This window comes from Camelina sativa, chromosome 14 (assembly GCF_030686135.1).
Source record: "Camelina sativa cultivar CO46 ecotype springtype chromosome 14, ASM3068613v1".
NCBI classification, from domain to species: Eukaryota; Viridiplantae; Streptophyta; class Magnoliopsida; order Brassicales; family Brassicaceae; genus Camelina; species Camelina sativa.
The window spans coordinates 13,610,713-13,628,711 of record NC_141893.1 but is presented as its reverse complement, the minus strand read 5'-3'; the positions used below and the strand labels follow the sequence as shown (position 1 = coordinate 13,628,711).

The window sequence follows — 17,999 nt, the reverse complement described above, 5'->3', positions numbered from 1 at the left end:
TGTAGAGACTGTCATAGAGTTTATTCATCAACTTAATATTTTGTTCAATATTCGTAGTGTTACTTTGTTAGTTTTCTATGTCTCCATTCATTCTCGATCATCAATTTGATGAGATAGCAAAACCAAATCGAGAGGCAAGGTAACTTCTCGGAAAACAGAATTGCTCAGGTAACTTCTCGGAAAAGCAACGCATTCTTTATCTCTATAGCAATTATCCTGCAAGTAGTAGTATATCATCTTTGGAATGTAACTGGAGAATTTGTATAGCATCTTTTGGACTTCAGTGGTTTTTACATTGGTATTTGGATGAATGCTACTGGAATATCGAAGTCCCAGCAGGTTGTTATTGGAGTATCTGGAGTTGCTCCTATTTGTATCAGAATCTTTATGTCATTTTATAGTACCTTCTCATCTAAAACAAAACAGATCAAGGCACAAACCTGTGTGAGAGAATCTTCTGCAACTCTTTCTATAAGAGAATCTTTTCTATTGATGATATGAAAAGAAGAATGCAAGGCAATTTTGCAAATGATATGGACAGAAATATTCTCAAAACTTTGTCATATTTATGCGAGAAGATAGACTTCACATGTTCAAAATTACGCCTTATATATAGATTGCAGCGAAAACAATCACACAAATTAAACAAAAAACTGTACTCCGACACAATTATACTCTTCATACTTCTCTTCTTTGGTATGTTTGTCTCTGTCTTAAATAATCACCAGATACACATACTTGTTAAGCTTTGACAGTTGCTTTCACGGCTCTGATTAATGCTCTCAGCGAATCCACCATTCTTTGTTATCAGAGAAACTTGCAGGGAGGAAGGGAGTGCTCTATGCTTTTGCCTTCTGTTGGTCTCTGCTGCTTCTTTCTCCTTGAATCTTCTTCTTCATCACTCCATGACGTTTTGTTATTTTCCAAGACAGATTTGGTTTCACCATTGTAGTCGCTTCTTGACCACAAACTGAACATGTTCATCTCGCATGTGTGTAGCCAAGCTGTTCCAGTTCTTTATAATATTTCAGATGATTGTCAAAGAAAACGGTTGCTACCATCTGACAAAGACACACAGAAACAACATAATATTAGAACCTGAAAAGCAAATTAACTTGGTGCACACGAAATATCAAAAATTGAGATCTTGTTTACTTACTTGATTTAGAGCTAAGCGAGCAGCTATCCTTTCCCTTGCAATGTGTTCTCTTCGATGATCGATGTGCCTCTTCTCATGAATTTTATGTTGTGCCTTTGCGATCAAGTCTTTCAAATCAATCCTCCCATCAGGCTCCGCTGTAACTGATTTCTCCCCTTTAGTAACCTTTGTTGTAATTGCTCTCGCATCCACCGGTTTAGCAACCTTTGTTGTAATTACTTTCGCATCCACCGGTTCGGAATCTGTTTTGTGAAGACTCGGTGTCAACTTCCTAATAGATTTCGCCTGAAGAAGATTTCAGAAAAGTAAAGAAAACGTAAGCAAATTAACAAATAAAAATCAATCTAATTCACATTAAAAAAAAGTAAACACTTTTATCCTAACAATTGTTGAAACTAGGGTTTGACAAGACGAGTGAGTTACCTTAGTAGTAGTTGAGTCCACTTCGACGACGGTCTTCTTCTGTCTCTTCACCGACGATGGAGTTTCTTCTTCAGAACGATGTTGGCGTTTCTTCGGAGGAGCGTCGCACGTTTCCGTGCCATGTCTTCCGGCTCTACCCAGAACCCGTGTGTCGTGTGGCTTAGGGTTTATAACAGGTAGCGACGAGACATCGAGTAACTTGAACCTCACACCTCTGCTTTGGACTCTCTGTTGTTTTGGAAATAAATGCAAAGGGCATGTTGTAGCAATCTCCATAGCTGATGAAGTGATGATGACACGAACGAAATTTTACCCAAAACAAGAAAAAAAGATTGATACGAAAGATGGAAACTTTCTGAAAAGAAAACCCTAAGCTAAAGAGATTATATATAAGCAATTACGGAGACTTTGGGACCAAGTTGTTTGCACAAAAAAAAAAAGGGGCCTAGTTATTTCTATCCAAGCCCGGCCCATAGTAAATTTAAGTGAAGAGCATCATATGTTTTAACAAAATTTTAATTAAATTTAAAAATTCTAATTATAATAAGGATGCTATTAAATTTTGTATTAGTAAAATTCTGATTTAGAATATATATCTTCTTTTTTTTTTTGGACAAACGAATATCTATCTTCTAAACAACAACAATAAATCTATTATACATATCTTCTAAACAAACGAATATATATCTTACTCTCTCTCTCTCGTTCTTTCTTCAACTAGATCCGGATCTAGCTATTTTGTGAGTTAATGCAATATACGTCTTCAAGACTTAAACACAGTGTTGATTCCAAGACATTAATTGATCTCATGAAGAGTTTCTAATTCAATCCCAAATCAGTGAAGCGTCTGTGTATTACTGATAAGTACGTTCATCATGTAATCGCGGTTGCTGGAGATTTTGGATAGCATTTCTTGGACTTCAATGGTTTTCACATTGGTATTTGGATGAATGCTAGTGGAATATTAAAGTCTCAACAGGTTTTTGTTATTGGAGTATCTGGAGTTGCTCCTATTTCTATCAGAATCTTTATAGTAACTTCCATCAAAAACAAAACAGATCAACTCAAAAATGGCATTTCTAATATCATGGACTTCTTAACAAAATACCCATTTTACATACACATTTATGTTATCAACTTAAATACATAAGCCTAAATAGAAAAAAAAAATGTGGCCTAATAAATTTAAAAATTTTGGTGGCTTAGGGCAAATGCCCATTCCTCTTCACCTTAAGCACTGCACTGCTTAGGGTTTGTAGGTATTAGGTGACAATGACACGTTGTATGAGAAATCGATAAAACTGTACCATCTCTGCTTTTGAATCTCTGATCTTTTGGAAACAAATGCAAAGCGGTAGATGTCGTAGCAAACTCCATAGCACTCATTAATTCACAAACTAAAAAATACGAAATTGCCAAAAGGCGTAAGCTATTGAAGAGATGGAAAGTTTCCAACAAAAATCCTAATAAGAGATTATATAAGCAATCGGGACCGAGTTATGTCTATGCAGGCCAAACCCATAGTAGAGCATCATATTTTGTATATATATGATGTTTTACTACAACTTTTCAGCGTTTTCTTTTTGTATCTATCTACTTTTTTGTAATATTATTTTTTGTTAAATCTTTATTCAACAATGCTAGTGGGTTTTAATTTAACAAAATTTAAATAAGGATGCTAATTAATTTTGTATTAGTAAAATTCAGATTTAGAATATAATCTTCTAAACAACAACAAGAAATCTATTACATATTTCATTTAACAATGTTGTTATCTTTTAAGCTTATCTAATATCTTTTCTTTTGGGAAATACAATTGTTTATTATTGTAAATTCTGTTTATCTTAATAAAGTTGACGGTAAAAAAAAATGATACATCTAAAACAACGAAAAAGATAAAAGTTAACAATATCCTATATATGATATAGTACTACGTATATTGTAGACCACATCCGTGTAAGACATACTTGCCAAACATTGTCATTTGACTATTCAGCTAATGGCACATTTGGTGGACACTTTGAATTTGTGTTGCTACTGATGATTGAACGTGAGTTTTAATGAATCATTTTGCAGAAAAAAAAATATAAAGAAGTTAGATAAATTTCAACAATAAAAGGTTTTTAATGTTTTAATATATTTATTTACAAAAAAAAATGGAATTGGAAACGGGTTTTGACATTATAATTTAATTTCTTCTGTTTGGGTATAAGTAACAATTGAAAATGTTGGACCGTCCATATCTCTATAACCAACTTTTACAATCGTACTCTATGTTTGGATAAAAATTCTTTCTGAGTTTTCTACTTAATCAGTGTTGCACACAAGCGGTTTAGCTGTTTGATATATAATTTCATAATAACATAGTTAATTTATGTATCATAGTATTTCTTGATTTCAAATTTTACTATACGATAGATATTAATGACCCATATAGTACTTTTTATTTGATAAATATTTTCATAGCAACATGACTAATTTATTTTCAATACTTCCTTAAATAATGAAGTCATTAAAGTGGAAGAATTACCATTGTTTTTATTTTCAATACTCTTTGTAAAATTACTCTCTATTTGCTACTTTATATGTATCTCTCCTAACGCAAGATTAGGAAATGATCCAAGAGCTTTTCTTGTTGTTAGTTTTTTACTTCTTACTGATGTGTGCTCTTGATTTTGCTTTGTGATTTGGGTTTGGCTAATGTTTGATTTGTTTGTAAGGAGGTGTAAATCGAGTGTTTTTGCTGACTTGGTTTAGATCTGCAATCATTTGGTTTTACATTTTCTATATTTAGTATCATATGATCGGTCATCTGCTCAAGCTCAGAAATTGGACTTAACCAGTCAAACTAACTTTAAAGAAATTAGCTCAAGTATGAGAGTAGTCATTTGTTTATAGTGTCTACAATGGTTTGATATCAATTGTGTAGGAATCCAATATCATTTGAGATCTTCCTTTGTTCTCTTATTGCCAGGGAATACTTCTACATTTTTTTTGTTAATACTTCGAGCTGATGCACAGTCTTTTAATATGACAATATTAAAACCCAAACCTTTTGATACTCTTACCGGTCACTAATGTCATTGTACTCTCTTCATGCAATTGGTTTTTGCAGGTGCATGTTACTAGGGGTTGTGCCGTGGGTTTAGGAACATGGCAATGGGGAAATATTCTCGTGTAGACGGGAAGAAGTCATCGGGATATGGCTTAACCATTACCATTGTTTTGATTGTTTCTCTTTGTTTAGTTGGTGCGTGGATGTTCATGTCTTCATGGTCTGCCGACTGCCCCAACTGAGTCTATTGACTTCTCTTCAAGCGAGACTTCCAAAGATGTAGAAACTACTACTAAGAGTGATTTCAAAAGTGACGAAGTTGATCGAGGTTCTAAGTCTTCAGGACTTAAACACTCGGTTGATTCCAAGACATTAATTGATCTCATGAAGAGTTTCTAATTCAAACCCAATCCAGCGAAGCGTCTGTGTATTACTGATAAGCACGTTCATCATGTAAGCGCGGTTGCTGGAGATTTTGGATAGCATTTCTTGGACTTCAATGGTTTTCACATTGGTATTTGGATGAATGCTAGTGGAATATCAAAGTCTCAACAGGTTTTTGTTATTGGAGTATCTGGAGTTGCTCCTATTTCTATCAGAATCTTTATAGTAACTTCCATCAAAAACAAAACAGATCACACAAACCTCTACGAGAATCTTTTCTATTTATGGTATGAAATGAAGAAGGCAAGGCATCTTTGCAATTAATATAGACAGAAATATTCTCAAAACTTTGTCATATTTATGCGAAAAGATAGACTTCAGACATGTTCAATTACGCCGTATATATAGACTGCAGCGAGCACAATAACACAAGTCACATGTAAGCACACAAATTAAACAAAACACTGCACTCCGACTCAACTACTATACTCTCCATGCTTTTTCTTCTTCAGTTTGTTTGCCTCTTTCTTAATTATCACTAGATTCACATACTTGTTGAGCTTGGACACTTGCTTTGACGGCTCTGATTAATGCTCTCAGCGGATCCACCATTCTTTGTTATCTGAGAAACTTGCAGGGAGTGCTCCATGCTGTTCCCTTCTGTTGATCGCTGCTGCTTCTTTCTCCTTGAATCTTCTTCATCACTCTATGGCGTTTTGAAATTTTCCAAGACAGAGTTGGTTTCACCATTGTAGTCGCTTCTTGACCACAAACTGAACATGTTCAAGCAATCAAGTATATCTCGCATGAATGTGTAGCCAAGCTGTTCCAGTTCTTTATAATAGTTCAGATAATCGTTAAAGTAAACGGTTGCTACCATCTGACAAAGAACACAGAAACAACATAATATCAGAACCTGAAAACAAATTAACTTGGTGCACACGAAATATCAAAAATTGAGATCTTGTTTACTTACTTGATTTAGAGCTAAGCGAGCAGCTATCCTCTGCCTCGCAATGTGTTCTCTTCGATGATCGATGTGCCTCTTCTCATGAATTTTATGTTGTGCCTTTGCGATCAAGTTTTTCAAATCAACCCTCCCATCAGGCTTCGCCGTAATCGAGTTCTCCGGTTTAGCAACATGTGGTGTAATTGCTCTTGCATCCACTGGTTTAGCAACTTTTGGTGTAATTGCTCTTGCATCCTGGTTTAGCAACTTTTGGTGTAATTGCTCTCGCATCTATCGGTTTAGCAACCTTTGTTGTAATTACTCTCGCATCGACCGGTTTAGTGACTTTTGGGAGCGTCTCTGATTTTGACTCAGACTCTCTTTTGTGAATACTCGGTGTCAACTTCCTAATAAATTTCGCCTGAAGAAAAAGTAAAAAACGTAAGCAAATTAATTAACACAAACAAAATCAATCTAATTAACAAAAACAAAACACATCAGTCAAGCTTTTACCCTAAATTTAGAAAACAAAAAATAAAACAACAGTCGAAACTAGGGTTTGACTAGACGACCTTAGTAGATGAGTCCACTTCGACGGTCTTCTTTTGTCTCTTTACCGATGGAGTTCCTTCGCCGGAACGTTGTTGGCGTTTCTTCGGAGAGGCCACAACGTCGCACTTTTCCTTGCCATATCTCCCGGATCGACTCAGAATTCGTGGGTCATCTGGCTTAGGGTTTATTATAGGTAGCGACGAGAAATCGAGTAAATTGAATCTGACACCTTTGCTTTTAATAAATCTCTCTTCTTTTGGAAATAAATTGAAAGCACTCGAGGTCGTTGCAATCTCCATAGCTCGCTAACGCACAGACAGTAAAGGGAAAAAAATAAACGAAAGCGATGGAATCTGAAGATGATGGAGACGAAAGAGATAGGAAATAATCTGACACAAAATCTAAAAAGAGAGAGTAGAGAGAGAAGCAAATTTGTTGAGTCTTTGGGACCAAGTTACCTCTATAACCAGGTTTTATAGTCTTTCTCACTCCTACCTCTGCTGCTTCTTTCTCTAATATGAGAAAAAGTGGGCCTAATGGGCCTTGTCCGAGTTTTTTCACAAGCTTTAGCTGTTTGCCATCAAGTAAACGATGTCGTTTTATGTGCGAACTACAAAAAAAAGTCTTTCATCTGTCCTCGAGTCTTCTTCATATGTCGGTGACCGACGACGCGGGGTTAAGTGAATAAATAAACAAACGTTGTTGCAAAGTTAATTAATTTTTGGTGTGAAATCAGAAATCAGATCCCACTTTCTGGTAATTTAACACCGTAACTGTGGAGAGTAGAGAGCAAGTAGTAGTAGTAAGATTTGCTCACTCACCACTTGCTCTTGAGTTATATATATATATATACACATAAACTTGTGGGATCATCATTGTATCTTATTCTCGTTCTTTCTTCTACTAGATCCGGATCTGGAACTTTCTTTACTCTGTCTCTCTCTCTGTTCACAAAGTTTCAATCTTTGGGAGATCTGAGCCAACCCTTTTCTCCTCTGGTTAGTTTCTCTCTCTCTCTCTGTTTCTCTTGAGATGTTCTTGCTTCTGCGTATCTCTCTGCAAATGCAAGATTCCCTAAGTGATCCGAAAGCTTATCTCTTTTTTAGTTTTATACGTCTAACTGATGTGTATGCTCTTGATTTTGCTTTTATATATTGTGATTTGGATTTTGACATGTTTGATTTGGGTTTTACTTTGTTATGGATTTTGCTGACTTGGTTCAGTTACTATTTTTAGATCTGCAATTGTTTACATGTCCTAAAGGGTTTTTACATATGCTTCAGCTTAGAAATTGGACTTAACCCGTCAAACTAATCTCAAAGAAACAAGCTCAAGTATGAGACTAGTCTTAGTCAATAGTGTGTTCGATGGTTTGATATCCGTTGTGTACGAATCCAATATCATTTGAGATCTTCCTTTGTTCTCTTATTACTAGTCTTAGTCATTAATGTTATTTATTTTGGTACTAGTCCGAGCTGCTAAACAGTTAAAAACCAAACCTTTAGATAGTCTTTCTGATCACTAATCTCATTGTACTCTCTTCTTGATTGGTTGTGTTGCAGGTGCATGTGACTAGGGGTCGTGCCGTGGGTTTAGGAACATGGCAATGGGGAAATATTCTCGTGTAGACGGGAAGAAGTCATCGGGATATGGCTTAACCATTACCATTGTTTTGATTGTTACTCTTTGTTTGGTTGGTGCTTGGATGTTCATGTCTTCATGGTCTGCCCCAACTGAGTCTATTGACTTCTCTTCAAGCGAGACTTCCAAAGATGTAGAAACTACTACTAAGAGTGATTTCAAAGGTGACGAAGTTGATCGAGGTTCCAAGACTTTTCCTGATGAAAAGAACGAGGAACCTGAGGTTGTGACGGAGAGCAATGAAGAGAAGCCTGATCCTGAGACCTCTGGAGAGAAAACGGAGTCAGTTGAGGAAAAAAAGGAGTTTGATGACAAAAATGGTGATGGGGATAGAAAAGATGGAGAGGGTGAGAAAGATACGGAATCAGAAAGTGATGAAGCCAAGCAAAAAGAGAAGACACAACTAGAAGAGAGCTCAGAAGAAAACAAATCTGGGGAGAGTAATAATGGAACCGAAAAGAATGCTGGTGAATCTGAAGAAAACACCGAGAAGAAGTCAGAAGGTGAAACTGAAGAGAACACTGAGAAGAGTAAAGATGTTTTCCCAGCTGGTGACCAGGCTGAAATCACAAAGGAGTCAAGCACTGGAAGTGGGGCTTGGTCAACCCAGTTGGTTGAATCGCAGAACGAGAAGAAAGCACAAGTGTCTTCAATTAAATGGAAAGTCTGCAACGTGACAGCTGGACCAGACTACATCCCTTGCCTCGACAATTGGCAAGCTATCAGAAAGCTTCATTCGACTAAGCATTATGAACATCGTGAGAGGCATTGTCCCGAGGAATCTCCACGCTGCCTTGTGGCTCTTCCCGAAGGGTATAAGCGATCCATCAAGTGGCCTAAGAGCAGAGAAAAGGTAAGAAAATTTCAATATACATAATTACATATTAGAAAGACAAAAACCTGTTTGTGCTCCTTTATGTTTTTTTTTGTGAATGATATCTATTAATTACTCTGTTTTGTGTTGTCACAGATCTGGTACACCAATATCCCTCACACCAAGCTCGCAGAAGTCAAGGGACATCAAAACTGGGTGAAGATGAGTGGTGAATACTTAACATTCCCTGGTGGAGGTACTCAGTTCAAGAACGGTGCGCTTCACTACATTGATTTCCTCCAAGAGGTACAACTTACTATTGATTGATCTTTCATTTAATGTGTACACAACTTTCACATTCAACTATTGACGTTATTGTAATATGTTTTTGCAGTCATATCCTGATATTGCGTGGGGAAATAGGACCCGTGTTATATTAGATGTTGGGTGTGGGGTTGCTAGCTTCGGGGGATATCTTTTTGACAGAGATGTACTTGCTTTATCATTTGCACCCAAAGACGAACACGAGGCACAGGTGCAATTTGCTCTGGAACGTGGCATTCCTGCAATGTCAAATGTTATGGGAACCACGAGATTACCTTTTCCAGGGTCTGTTTTCGACCTTATCCATTGTGCTCGTTGTAGAGTCCCTTGGCATATTGAAGGTGAGAAGTTTCCCATATTATAGTGAAATTCAGCCTTTTTCTTTTGTTTCATTGAATAACTTGTTGTCGTCTGAACTGAAGGTGGTAAACTACTTTTGGAACTGAATCGTGCGTTGAGGCCGGGAGGATTCTTTGTCTGGTCGGCGACTCCAGTCTACAGGAAGACCGAGGAAGATGTTGGCATATGGAAAGGTTGATGGAAATTTGTTATCTCTTTTGTTTGGCCATGAATAGGGCTTTGGCAATTTTTGTTAACTAACTTGTGGGATGCTATTCTATGTTTTGTAGCTATGTCGAAGCTAACAAAGGCAATGTGCTGGAAACTGATGACAATTAAGAAAGATGAACTGAATGAAGTTGGTGCTGCCATTTACCAGAAGCCAATGTCGAATAAATGCTACAATGAAAGATCTCAAAATGAGCCACCTCTCTGCAAAGACTCGGATGATCAAAATGCCGCCTGGTAGTTTATCTGTTTCCCTTCTTATATCATTGATTATGCAATGCATTTCTTGATGCTAACATACTTGTTTGACGCAGGAATGTTCCACTTGAGGCATGTATGCACAAGGTAACAGAAGATTCATCAAAACGCGGAGCAGTTTGGCCTGAAAGTTGGCCTGAAAGAGTGGAGACTGTTCCTCAGTGGTTAGATTCTCAGAAAGGTGTATATGGAAAACCTGCACAAGAGGATTTCACAGCAGACCATGAACGCTGGAAGACTATTGTTTCAAAGTCATACCTCAACGGTATGGGAATTGATTGGTCTTACGTGAGAAATGTAATGGACATGAGAGCTGTCTATGGAGGGTAAGCAAAAGCTTATACAATCTTTCATCAAAACAAAATTGACTCTATTGATCAATAATTTCTAATGAAAACTCTCTCTCTTGTTGGTTTCAGTTTTGCTGCTGCATTGAAGGATCTGAAACTGTGGGTGATGAATGTAGTTCCTATCGACTCACCTGATACACTTCCAATTATATACGAACGTGGTTTGTTTGGAATCTATCATGACTGGTGTGAATCATTCAGCACTTACCCTCGGACTTACGACCTTCTCCACGCTGATCATCTTTTCTCTTCACTGAAAAAGAGGTATACATACATTTATTCATTCCCTTTGTCTATCCGATATATAATTTGTGATTGCAAATTCTGATGCTATGTTATAAACAAAATCACTTTAGGTGCAACTTGGTTGGGGTAATGGCTGAAGTAGACCGGATTCTTAGACCAGAAGGAACTTTTATAGTAAGGGATGACATGGAAACGATAGGAGAAATTGAGAAGATGGTGAAATCGATGAAATGGAATGTAAGAATGACACATTCCAAAGATGGAGAAGGATTGCTCTCTGTTCAGAAGTCATGGTGGCGTCCTACCGAGGCCGAGACAATCCAGGCGGCAATAGCTTGAGAGATCAAGGATACGAAGAAGAGTGTGAGGTTAATATAGTTTCATGAGAAAGTTGTTTCTCTTACGATCCAAGTGATTGTTTCTATTAGTCCAATATTTGTATTCCGTTTTTGCATTGAAGAAAGTTGTATACATTATACAAGACAATTGTCTCAAAAGTGTAATCTTATAATCAGCTTTTGCATTGGTCCTTAGCACCCATAAAAATCCTAGTTCTAATTCTTGTGGCAAGCATTTTCCTCTGTAAGAGATGTGTAAGATGCAACCTTTCTCTGTGTAGAGTTTCAGTGGCGTAAACATCTTCGAATGCTTTTGACACAGTTACCAAATTTTAACATGCATAATCCAAAGGCTTCACATCCCAAACAAGCTAGAATCCACCTCCACAATCCAATGAAACAAAAGACATGGATTACACTTCTTGCCATTGATTTGTTGAACTTGCTGTTTAGATGTTCATTTGTATGTTAAAATAGAACCAATGATCCTAGATAAAGACTTTATACATCCAAACCAGGATTTTGTTTTTACAGCCTTAGCCTCCATACATTATGCATCACTTATTGTGGATCCTCAAAGCTCCTTTAGCACACTTGCTTTGATCATTTTGGGATGGCTTTTACTTCGACATGTATGCCATGACTCAGTGCTTCTAACCCAAAATGAGGCAAGGGAAAAAGACAATAGGTGATAAGAGATAATGAAAGGCAAGGGAAAGGAGACAATTGTGTTGAAGCGTGGCATGGAGAAGAGACACTAATGTGTCGGATCTTTTGGAACACTACAGAGTAAGGTCTTTCAAAGAGAACACAAAAGCATCACCCGAACGAGAATGTGTATATCGTCTTATTCAAACTTCATTGTCACGTTTATATCTCAGGTCAAAACAAAAAGTAGAAGTAAACTCTTGTCATTTATCTTTTAATATCAGCAGAAAAGTAATCATACAAGTTATTGATACAAACAAGAGCAAACTCCAAATAGTCTAATAAACACTTGTTGCGACTTCGATATTCCAGTAGTAAATACCTTCAATGCTCTTCAATTTCTCTGACATGAACTTGTCAATAAAACACGGATCAATATGCTAGTTGGCATCTCCACAAGGTATCATATAAAACGACAGAGAGATGGTTCCAAAGATTATCCCCACGGAAGCAACTTCAACTCCAAGAGAACCAAGTCAGGTAGCTTATGGAATAAAGAAGCTAACAGTGTCGCAAAGCTTGATTTCACTTTCTGCCTAAGAAAAAACGAAATCTCCAAACACATTTTCTTCAACTTTGGACATCAGATACCATAGGCAAATATCATCACACAAACAACACAAAAGGATTAAAACTGCAATCTCAGCCGAAAGATGGTGATCTAGTGATTTTGATAATCATTGAATAATCATTCAAATTAGGACATAATTTCATCACTAATTGCATATAACAAAAGAACTCAAAATGAAAACAAAAGAAAGAAGAAGAGGTCAGATGGTAGTGCATGTCATATTATCAACACTGTATTTCTGATTTGCAGACGTATGGAAATTGTATCCTCATTCCTCCTTATGAATGAAAATCAAAACTTTGGTTATCAAATTCACAATATTGAAAACACTAAAACAAAGACTTAAGGATCAGAGAATAAAGGCAAATCATTCACTCCGCCGAAGCAGATCAGACTGGGTGTCACAAAACATTAATACCATTTCATCATATAATGGATACTCCATTAACCATTGCCCCCTTAAGAACCTTAGAAATCTACAGGAATAAACTTATTACTTTCAATCTATAAATCTTTTCAGACAGTACCTTTACCACTGAAATTCCTGCAAGTTTAACTTCTCTAGACGTGTATTGGTTTCAGACGTTTTAGTTTTCCTAGTTATTCGCTACATATCTGAACACTAGTCCCCTGAAAGGAACCTAGGAATCTATTGAAAATTGCAGGTTTAGGGGTTTTAATTTCGTTGAGAACATCAAAAGGCCTACAAATTCTGTATCTTTCATTCACTCATTGCACATGTCACTGTTTCTAAATGTTTTTGTATAAGATTTATACTCACACTCACATGTCTTTTCAACAGAAATTCTAATCCACGAGCTGGTTAGTAGAGTATTGGTTACCAACTTTGGGACCCCTTATGATCACATAACACAAAGACAGAATCATGTGTTCTGTCTGGTTTGGTTTCTCTAATTTATCTAAACTCCTAAAGTTTCTCCTTTATATATAGCCTAACAAGCCTATTGGATTCTTCATCAACCCCTACGTTATATAGAGACAGCAGTTTGATTTCAAGAGGTAGCTAATAGGGTTTTCGGTTTATTTCGGTTCTCTTTGGTTTACCTTAATTAAAACCGGTATTCCAAAATTTCTCAAGGTTTAATTTTTTTGGCTTCACTCATTTACAAAAGAATGTCACAAGGTCATAAATAACCACTGAAACTTCTGCAGACATCAAAGGGCCTACAAAGTTCTACATCTTTCATTCACTAGCACATGTCTTTGTGTTTTGATTGAATTGTAATACTATTATTGTATACGACTCGTACGTACCCACATCCACATGGTCATGTCTTTTCAGGAGAGGTTTCTAATCCATAATTTTGGTGAGGAGACAAGATTGGTTACTAACTTTTTGGGACCCCTTATGATCACATACAACAAAGACAGACGCATGTTATTCTGTCTAGTATGGTTACTCTTAATTTTATCTAAACTCTAAATAGTTTCTCCTTATATATATAATCAAACAAGCCTATTGGATTCTTCATCAACCAAAACTTGCATTCTAAGAGTTCTACAACACAGCAAACAAGTCTCTTTTACTTTCCCATCTTAAAAAAAAACTCTTCCCTGAAAATAATGATGAACGCAAAAAAGCTCTTGAAGATGGCAAAGAAATGGCAACAGAAAGCAGCTTTAAGCAGGAAAAGAATCTCATATCAGAGATCAACTTCTTCTACTACTAGCAGGTCAGCCGCTGCAGAGAAAGGCTGTTTTGTGGTTTACACATCCGATATAATCCGCTTTGCGTTTCCAATAAGTTACCTGAGGAACTCTGTTTTCCAAGAGCTCTTGAAGATATCTGAAGAAGTGTTTGGCCTCTCGACCAGTGGACCAATCACATTGCCATTCGATTCCGTTTTCATGGAGTATCTCATCAATTTGATCCAAAGAAGAATGGATGGAGATACAGAAAAGGCTCTGTTAATGTCAATCTCTACTGCTGGATGCTCTTTACCATGCTCTTTTCAGCAACAAGAACAATTGCCTGTATTTTAGAGAATTAGAGTGTAGCAGTTTCTGTATTTTGTAAAGATTCCACTCGTATCAGATTAGACAGATTATTTTAGAAATACAAACCATTTAATCTATTTCTTCCTCTCTTTTACACTGTCTCATCAAAATCAACTTTTACTGTAAACAAAGATAAAATGAGATAACGTTGACATCACTTGTTGACAGTTTACCCAAAACTGTTTTGCTCTAAATCTTGAAGTCATAAACTAGAAGTACTACAAGACATGAGAAGTATGTATGTATAAGGTCTAAAGCTTAACCTAAGGAAATGTGAAATTGCAGCAGGAATAGTTGATTCACTCTCTATTTTTTCTTGGCAAGAAAATCAAAGGACCTTATACATACATACTGATGGAACCAACCATTTTGATTTATACAAGAAATCAAAGGACCTAATACATAATTTGTTGTCCTTTTGATAAGTACAAGAAATCTGAAAAAATTGTGACTCACATTTTGATTTAGCTGATGGAACCAACCTGGGACCCTTTAATAGAGTTTAGTATTTTTGGCTTCTCTTGTTAATATAACGTCTCAGTACCTAAACCTTATCATATTAATGTCCATATAGGATTCATACCCACATGATCATGTCTTCTCACCATAAAATTGTATAGTCCACAAGTTGATTTCGAGACATAATTGATTACCAACTTGGGAGACCCTTATTGATCACATAAAGCACAGACATAAGCATGTGGTGTGTCTGGTTAGGTTGTTCAGGAGCTTGCTACAAAGCCTATCTATTAGTTTCTCCTTCTATATAGAAACATAAGCAACTCTGTTTTTCAAGAGCTCTTGAAGATCTCTGAAGAAGAGTTTGGCCTCCCAACCGGTGGACCAATCACCTTGCCATTCGATTCAGTTTTCTTAGAGTATCTCATCAAACTGATACAAGGAAAAAATCGATGGAGATACTGAAAAGGCTCTGTTAACGTCAATATCTAGTGCTACATGTTCTTCACAACGCGCTTTGCAACAAGAACGAAGTCAGCAATTGTTTGTATTCTAGAGTATTTGATACCATTACAAAAAGCTATTTGTGAATATGGTTGCAGTTAGATTACACTGAAATACAAAACATACACAATTTACTCTCTTTATATTGTTTTTGCATAGCTCTAGCACAAACCTATTGGATTCTTCATCAACCATAACTTGCTTTTAAAGAGTGTCTAAAATACAACTTACAAATCACTTTCGCTTTCCGATCTATTTGCCCACAAAATAGGGATGAATGAACGAATACAAATATGCTAATCAAGATGGCCAAGATGGCAACGTAGAGCAGCTCTCAACAGAGAAAGAATCTCATTTCAGAGATCAGATTCTTCTACTAGTAGCTCAACCTATACAAAGAAGGGCTGTTTCTTGGTCTACACGGCAGATAAAGAACGCTTTGCTTTACCGATAAGTTACTTTAGCAACTCTGTTTTTCTTGGAGATATCTGAAGAAGAGTTTGGCCTCTCCACGGACGGACCAATAACGGTGCCTTTCGATTCGGTTTTCTGAAGATGGAGAATGATGGAGAAAAGATTTGTGAGTTCTGTTTCTTAGAGCTCTTTGCAACTAAAAAGAACAGAGAAGTACACAGTAATTGCTTGTATATACTATGCTTCTGATCCCCTTATGATCACATACAACAAAGAGCAATGTGTTCTCTGTCTCTAATCATTTCAATTAATATCTTGCTAAGGAATGAACAAAAACAATAATCTTCTGAACAATTTATAATAAGTCACATCAACAATGGAGAAAGAAGAGCTGGTTTGTTCTTTCTTATTAAAGACTTCAGTCACATCTAACGGTTCCATCTATTTAGTTCTACTAGTCGAAAATAAAAAGGTAAATATCAAAAGTACATAAACGCATAAATAATTAATTAACTATAAGGTTGACAAGAGCATAAACGCCTAAATAAGAGCACAAAATAACATTGCTTTCACCCAAATCCAAAGGATCATCCCTAGCTATTTTCTTGCCCTTTTCCTTTCCTTGTGTGATTCTGAATATTTTGTAGCCCTACGTGGAGGATGGAATGGCTTGGGTAGCTCTAAATCGTTAACATGAAGATCCTCAACGTGGTTCACAAAGGTGCGAACGCTACAAGGATTCTTAAACCCTTTACCAAAACCTTGGATTTCAACACTTTGGAGAATGTTCCTCTCGGGATTGAAGTAGAAAACATAAAACGGTTTCTTAGACGTGTAATTGCGCATGGAAAACACTATTGCACCCGAAGCGGTCACTCCAGCGATGTAAACGTGACGACGGAAGAAAATCTTATCGGTACTCCAGGTGTAGGTATATTTCGACCAATCCTGTTTCGCTACATCCTCTAACACCCACACATGCAACTCATTATTGGCATCAGCGACGAGTTTCTTTTTCAAATACTTGTCGACATCCAAATCAGAAGTAGCAGCCTCATAAATGTCAAAATCATCCTCCCAGTAAATCAAAGCTAACTTGCCCATAAAGTTGATCAATCGACAAAACCTTTCAACGTGAATGAAGCTGAACTTTTCAGACTTCAAATCAAAGCAAACAATCACATAATCATCATGAGCATCATCATCCCAAGGATCTTTGGTGTTGCCTAAGTAGTACACAACACCGTTGATGCAAACCCCATCGCTTCTAATCTCATGTGTTAAGGAACATTCGATCTTTCTCCACCTCATGTCTGCAGGCGCTCCAAATGTAAGAAGGGCATGATCACCAGGACCAGTTGCATAAGCCATGTACAATACCTTGTACTTTTTTTCAATCGGATCAAAACCGAAGAAGCTATACGCTTTTCTGTAAGTATACCGTTCAGGTAAGACCGCGTACCGTCCAGTGTTGGGGTTACAGATAACAGGTCTACCCTGGTATCGACAACCATGCAAATAGAGCAAGCCAGAGTTGTAACCACATGAAAAGTACTTGATGTTACTGTAATGATGGATCTGTATATCCTCTGGAGAGTCGGTATATCCACATGAAAAGTACTTCTTCACGTGAAACTCGGCGGCTGATACAAGAGCCGAGGAGGATGATTTCTCATAAGGATCCTCAAGCTGAGGCGACGAGAAGAAGCACCACTCGCCACGGCCTTTGGGGTTTCCGTCGTCTGCGATGGCGAATAAGAGCCGCGGCTTAGACAAGGACTTGGTCAGAAACAAGGACTTGAAATACGGAGTAGCAAACATTGATTCACATTGCTTCGACACGCAACGAAACCTCGCGACTGCATCTCCAGGCAATCTCGAGATTATCTCCAGGATGAGTTCAATCGACATGGGTGGTGATGATTTCATCATCTTCGAAACAGAGATGACAAGGAGAAGAAGAAGAAGAACACTGCAACAAGAGCTCTCGGTGGTGTGATAATCTCTCCAAACGATTCAGCAATTTCTTAGGGTTACAACCGCTTGAGTTTCTCCTTTACACACAAGCTTCGTTTATATACCTAACCGAATTATATAAGTGATTAAGTCGGTTACGATTCACTAAACTGTAAACCATGAAAGCTACAATTAAACCAATAGACTTTACCCATCTCTTGATTAAACCAGTTTCTAATTGACATTACCAGTCCGGTTTAACATCAATTAGATTGATTTTCATCAGACTCAAAACAATGATTTGCCGA

General features: G+C 37.0%; 1 protein-coding gene, 3 non-coding genes and 4 pseudogenes across 6 annotated transcripts; 2 read left to right on the top strand and 6 right to left on the bottom strand.

Annotated features, from left to right (window-relative positions):
- Window positions 1-790: 790 nt before the first annotated feature.
- On the bottom strand, window positions 791-1,858 carry LOC147928168 (uncharacterized; annotated as a pseudogene).
- A 3,691-nt stretch (window positions 1,859-5,549) lies between these two features.
- LOC104743605 (uncharacterized) lies at window positions 5,550-6,824 on the bottom strand (annotated as a pseudogene).
- A 367-nt stretch (window positions 6,825-7,191) lies between these two features.
- On the top strand, window positions 7,192-11,245 carry LOC104741541 (putative methyltransferase PMT24). 2 transcript variants are annotated; one of them, XM_087485472.1, is made up of 10 exons: window positions 7,192-7,278; window positions 7,430-7,520; window positions 8,085-9,016; window positions 9,134-9,283; window positions 9,372-9,642; window positions 9,724-9,834; window positions 9,931-10,105; window positions 10,183-10,452; window positions 10,546-10,740; window positions 10,833-11,245. In XM_087485472.1, exons 3-10 carry the CDS (start codon window positions 8,123-8,125, stop codon window positions 11,059-11,061), a joined length of 2,295 nt encoding a protein of 764 aa, XP_087341598.1. In that variant the 5' UTR covers window positions 7,192-7,278; window positions 7,430-7,520; window positions 8,085-8,122; the 3' UTR covers window positions 11,062-11,245. The 2 variants fall into 2 exon arrangements, with proteins under 2 accessions (XP_087341598.1, XP_010460729.2); XM_010462427.3 differs by having other exon boundaries at window positions 7,192-7,324.
- Window positions 11,246-12,403: 1,158 nt separating this feature from the next.
- On the bottom strand, window positions 12,404-12,493 carry LOC147928167 (small nucleolar RNA Z196/R39/R59 family). The gene has a single exon (XR_015581214.1). It is a non-coding gene; the product is annotated as a small nucleolar RNA Z196/R39/R59 family (small nucleolar RNA).
- Window positions 12,494-12,532: 39 nt separating this feature from the next.
- LOC147928166 (small nucleolar RNA Z195/SNORD33/SNORD32 family) lies at window positions 12,533-12,618 on the bottom strand. The gene has a single exon (XR_015581210.1). It is a non-coding gene; the product is annotated as a small nucleolar RNA Z195/SNORD33/SNORD32 family (small nucleolar RNA).
- A 67-nt stretch (window positions 12,619-12,685) lies between these two features.
- Window positions 12,686-12,772, bottom strand: LOC147928165 (small nucleolar RNA snoR4a). The gene has a single exon (XR_015581230.1). It is a non-coding gene; the product is annotated as a small nucleolar RNA snoR4a (small nucleolar RNA).
- A 1,052-nt stretch (window positions 12,773-13,824) lies between these two features.
- LOC104741540 (auxin-responsive protein SAUR61 pseudogene) lies at window positions 13,825-14,435 on the top strand (annotated as a pseudogene). Its single transcript, XR_015580464.1, has one exon. The product of XR_015580464.1 is annotated as an auxin-responsive protein SAUR61 pseudogene (transcript).
- Window positions 14,436-16,104: 1,669 nt separating this feature from the next.
- Window positions 16,105-17,754, bottom strand: LOC104743604 (F-box protein At2g16450 pseudogene; annotated as a pseudogene).
- Window positions 17,755-17,999: the final 245 nt, after the last annotated feature.

Bases quoted from the DNA above. Each gene is read 5' to 3' on its own strand.
- LOC104741541 (XM_087485472.1), top strand. From the start codon at position 8,123: ATGGCAATGGGGAAATATTCTCGTGTAGACGGGAAGAAGTCATCGGGA. The intron at 9,643-9,723 runs GTGAGAAGTTTC...TCTGAACTGAAG, and splicing joins AGTCCCTTGGCATATTGAAG to GTGGTAAACTACTTTTGGAA. The intron at 9,835-9,930 runs GTTGATGGAAAT...TATGTTTTGTAG, and splicing joins AGATGTTGGCATATGGAAAG to CTATGTCGAAGCTAACAAAG.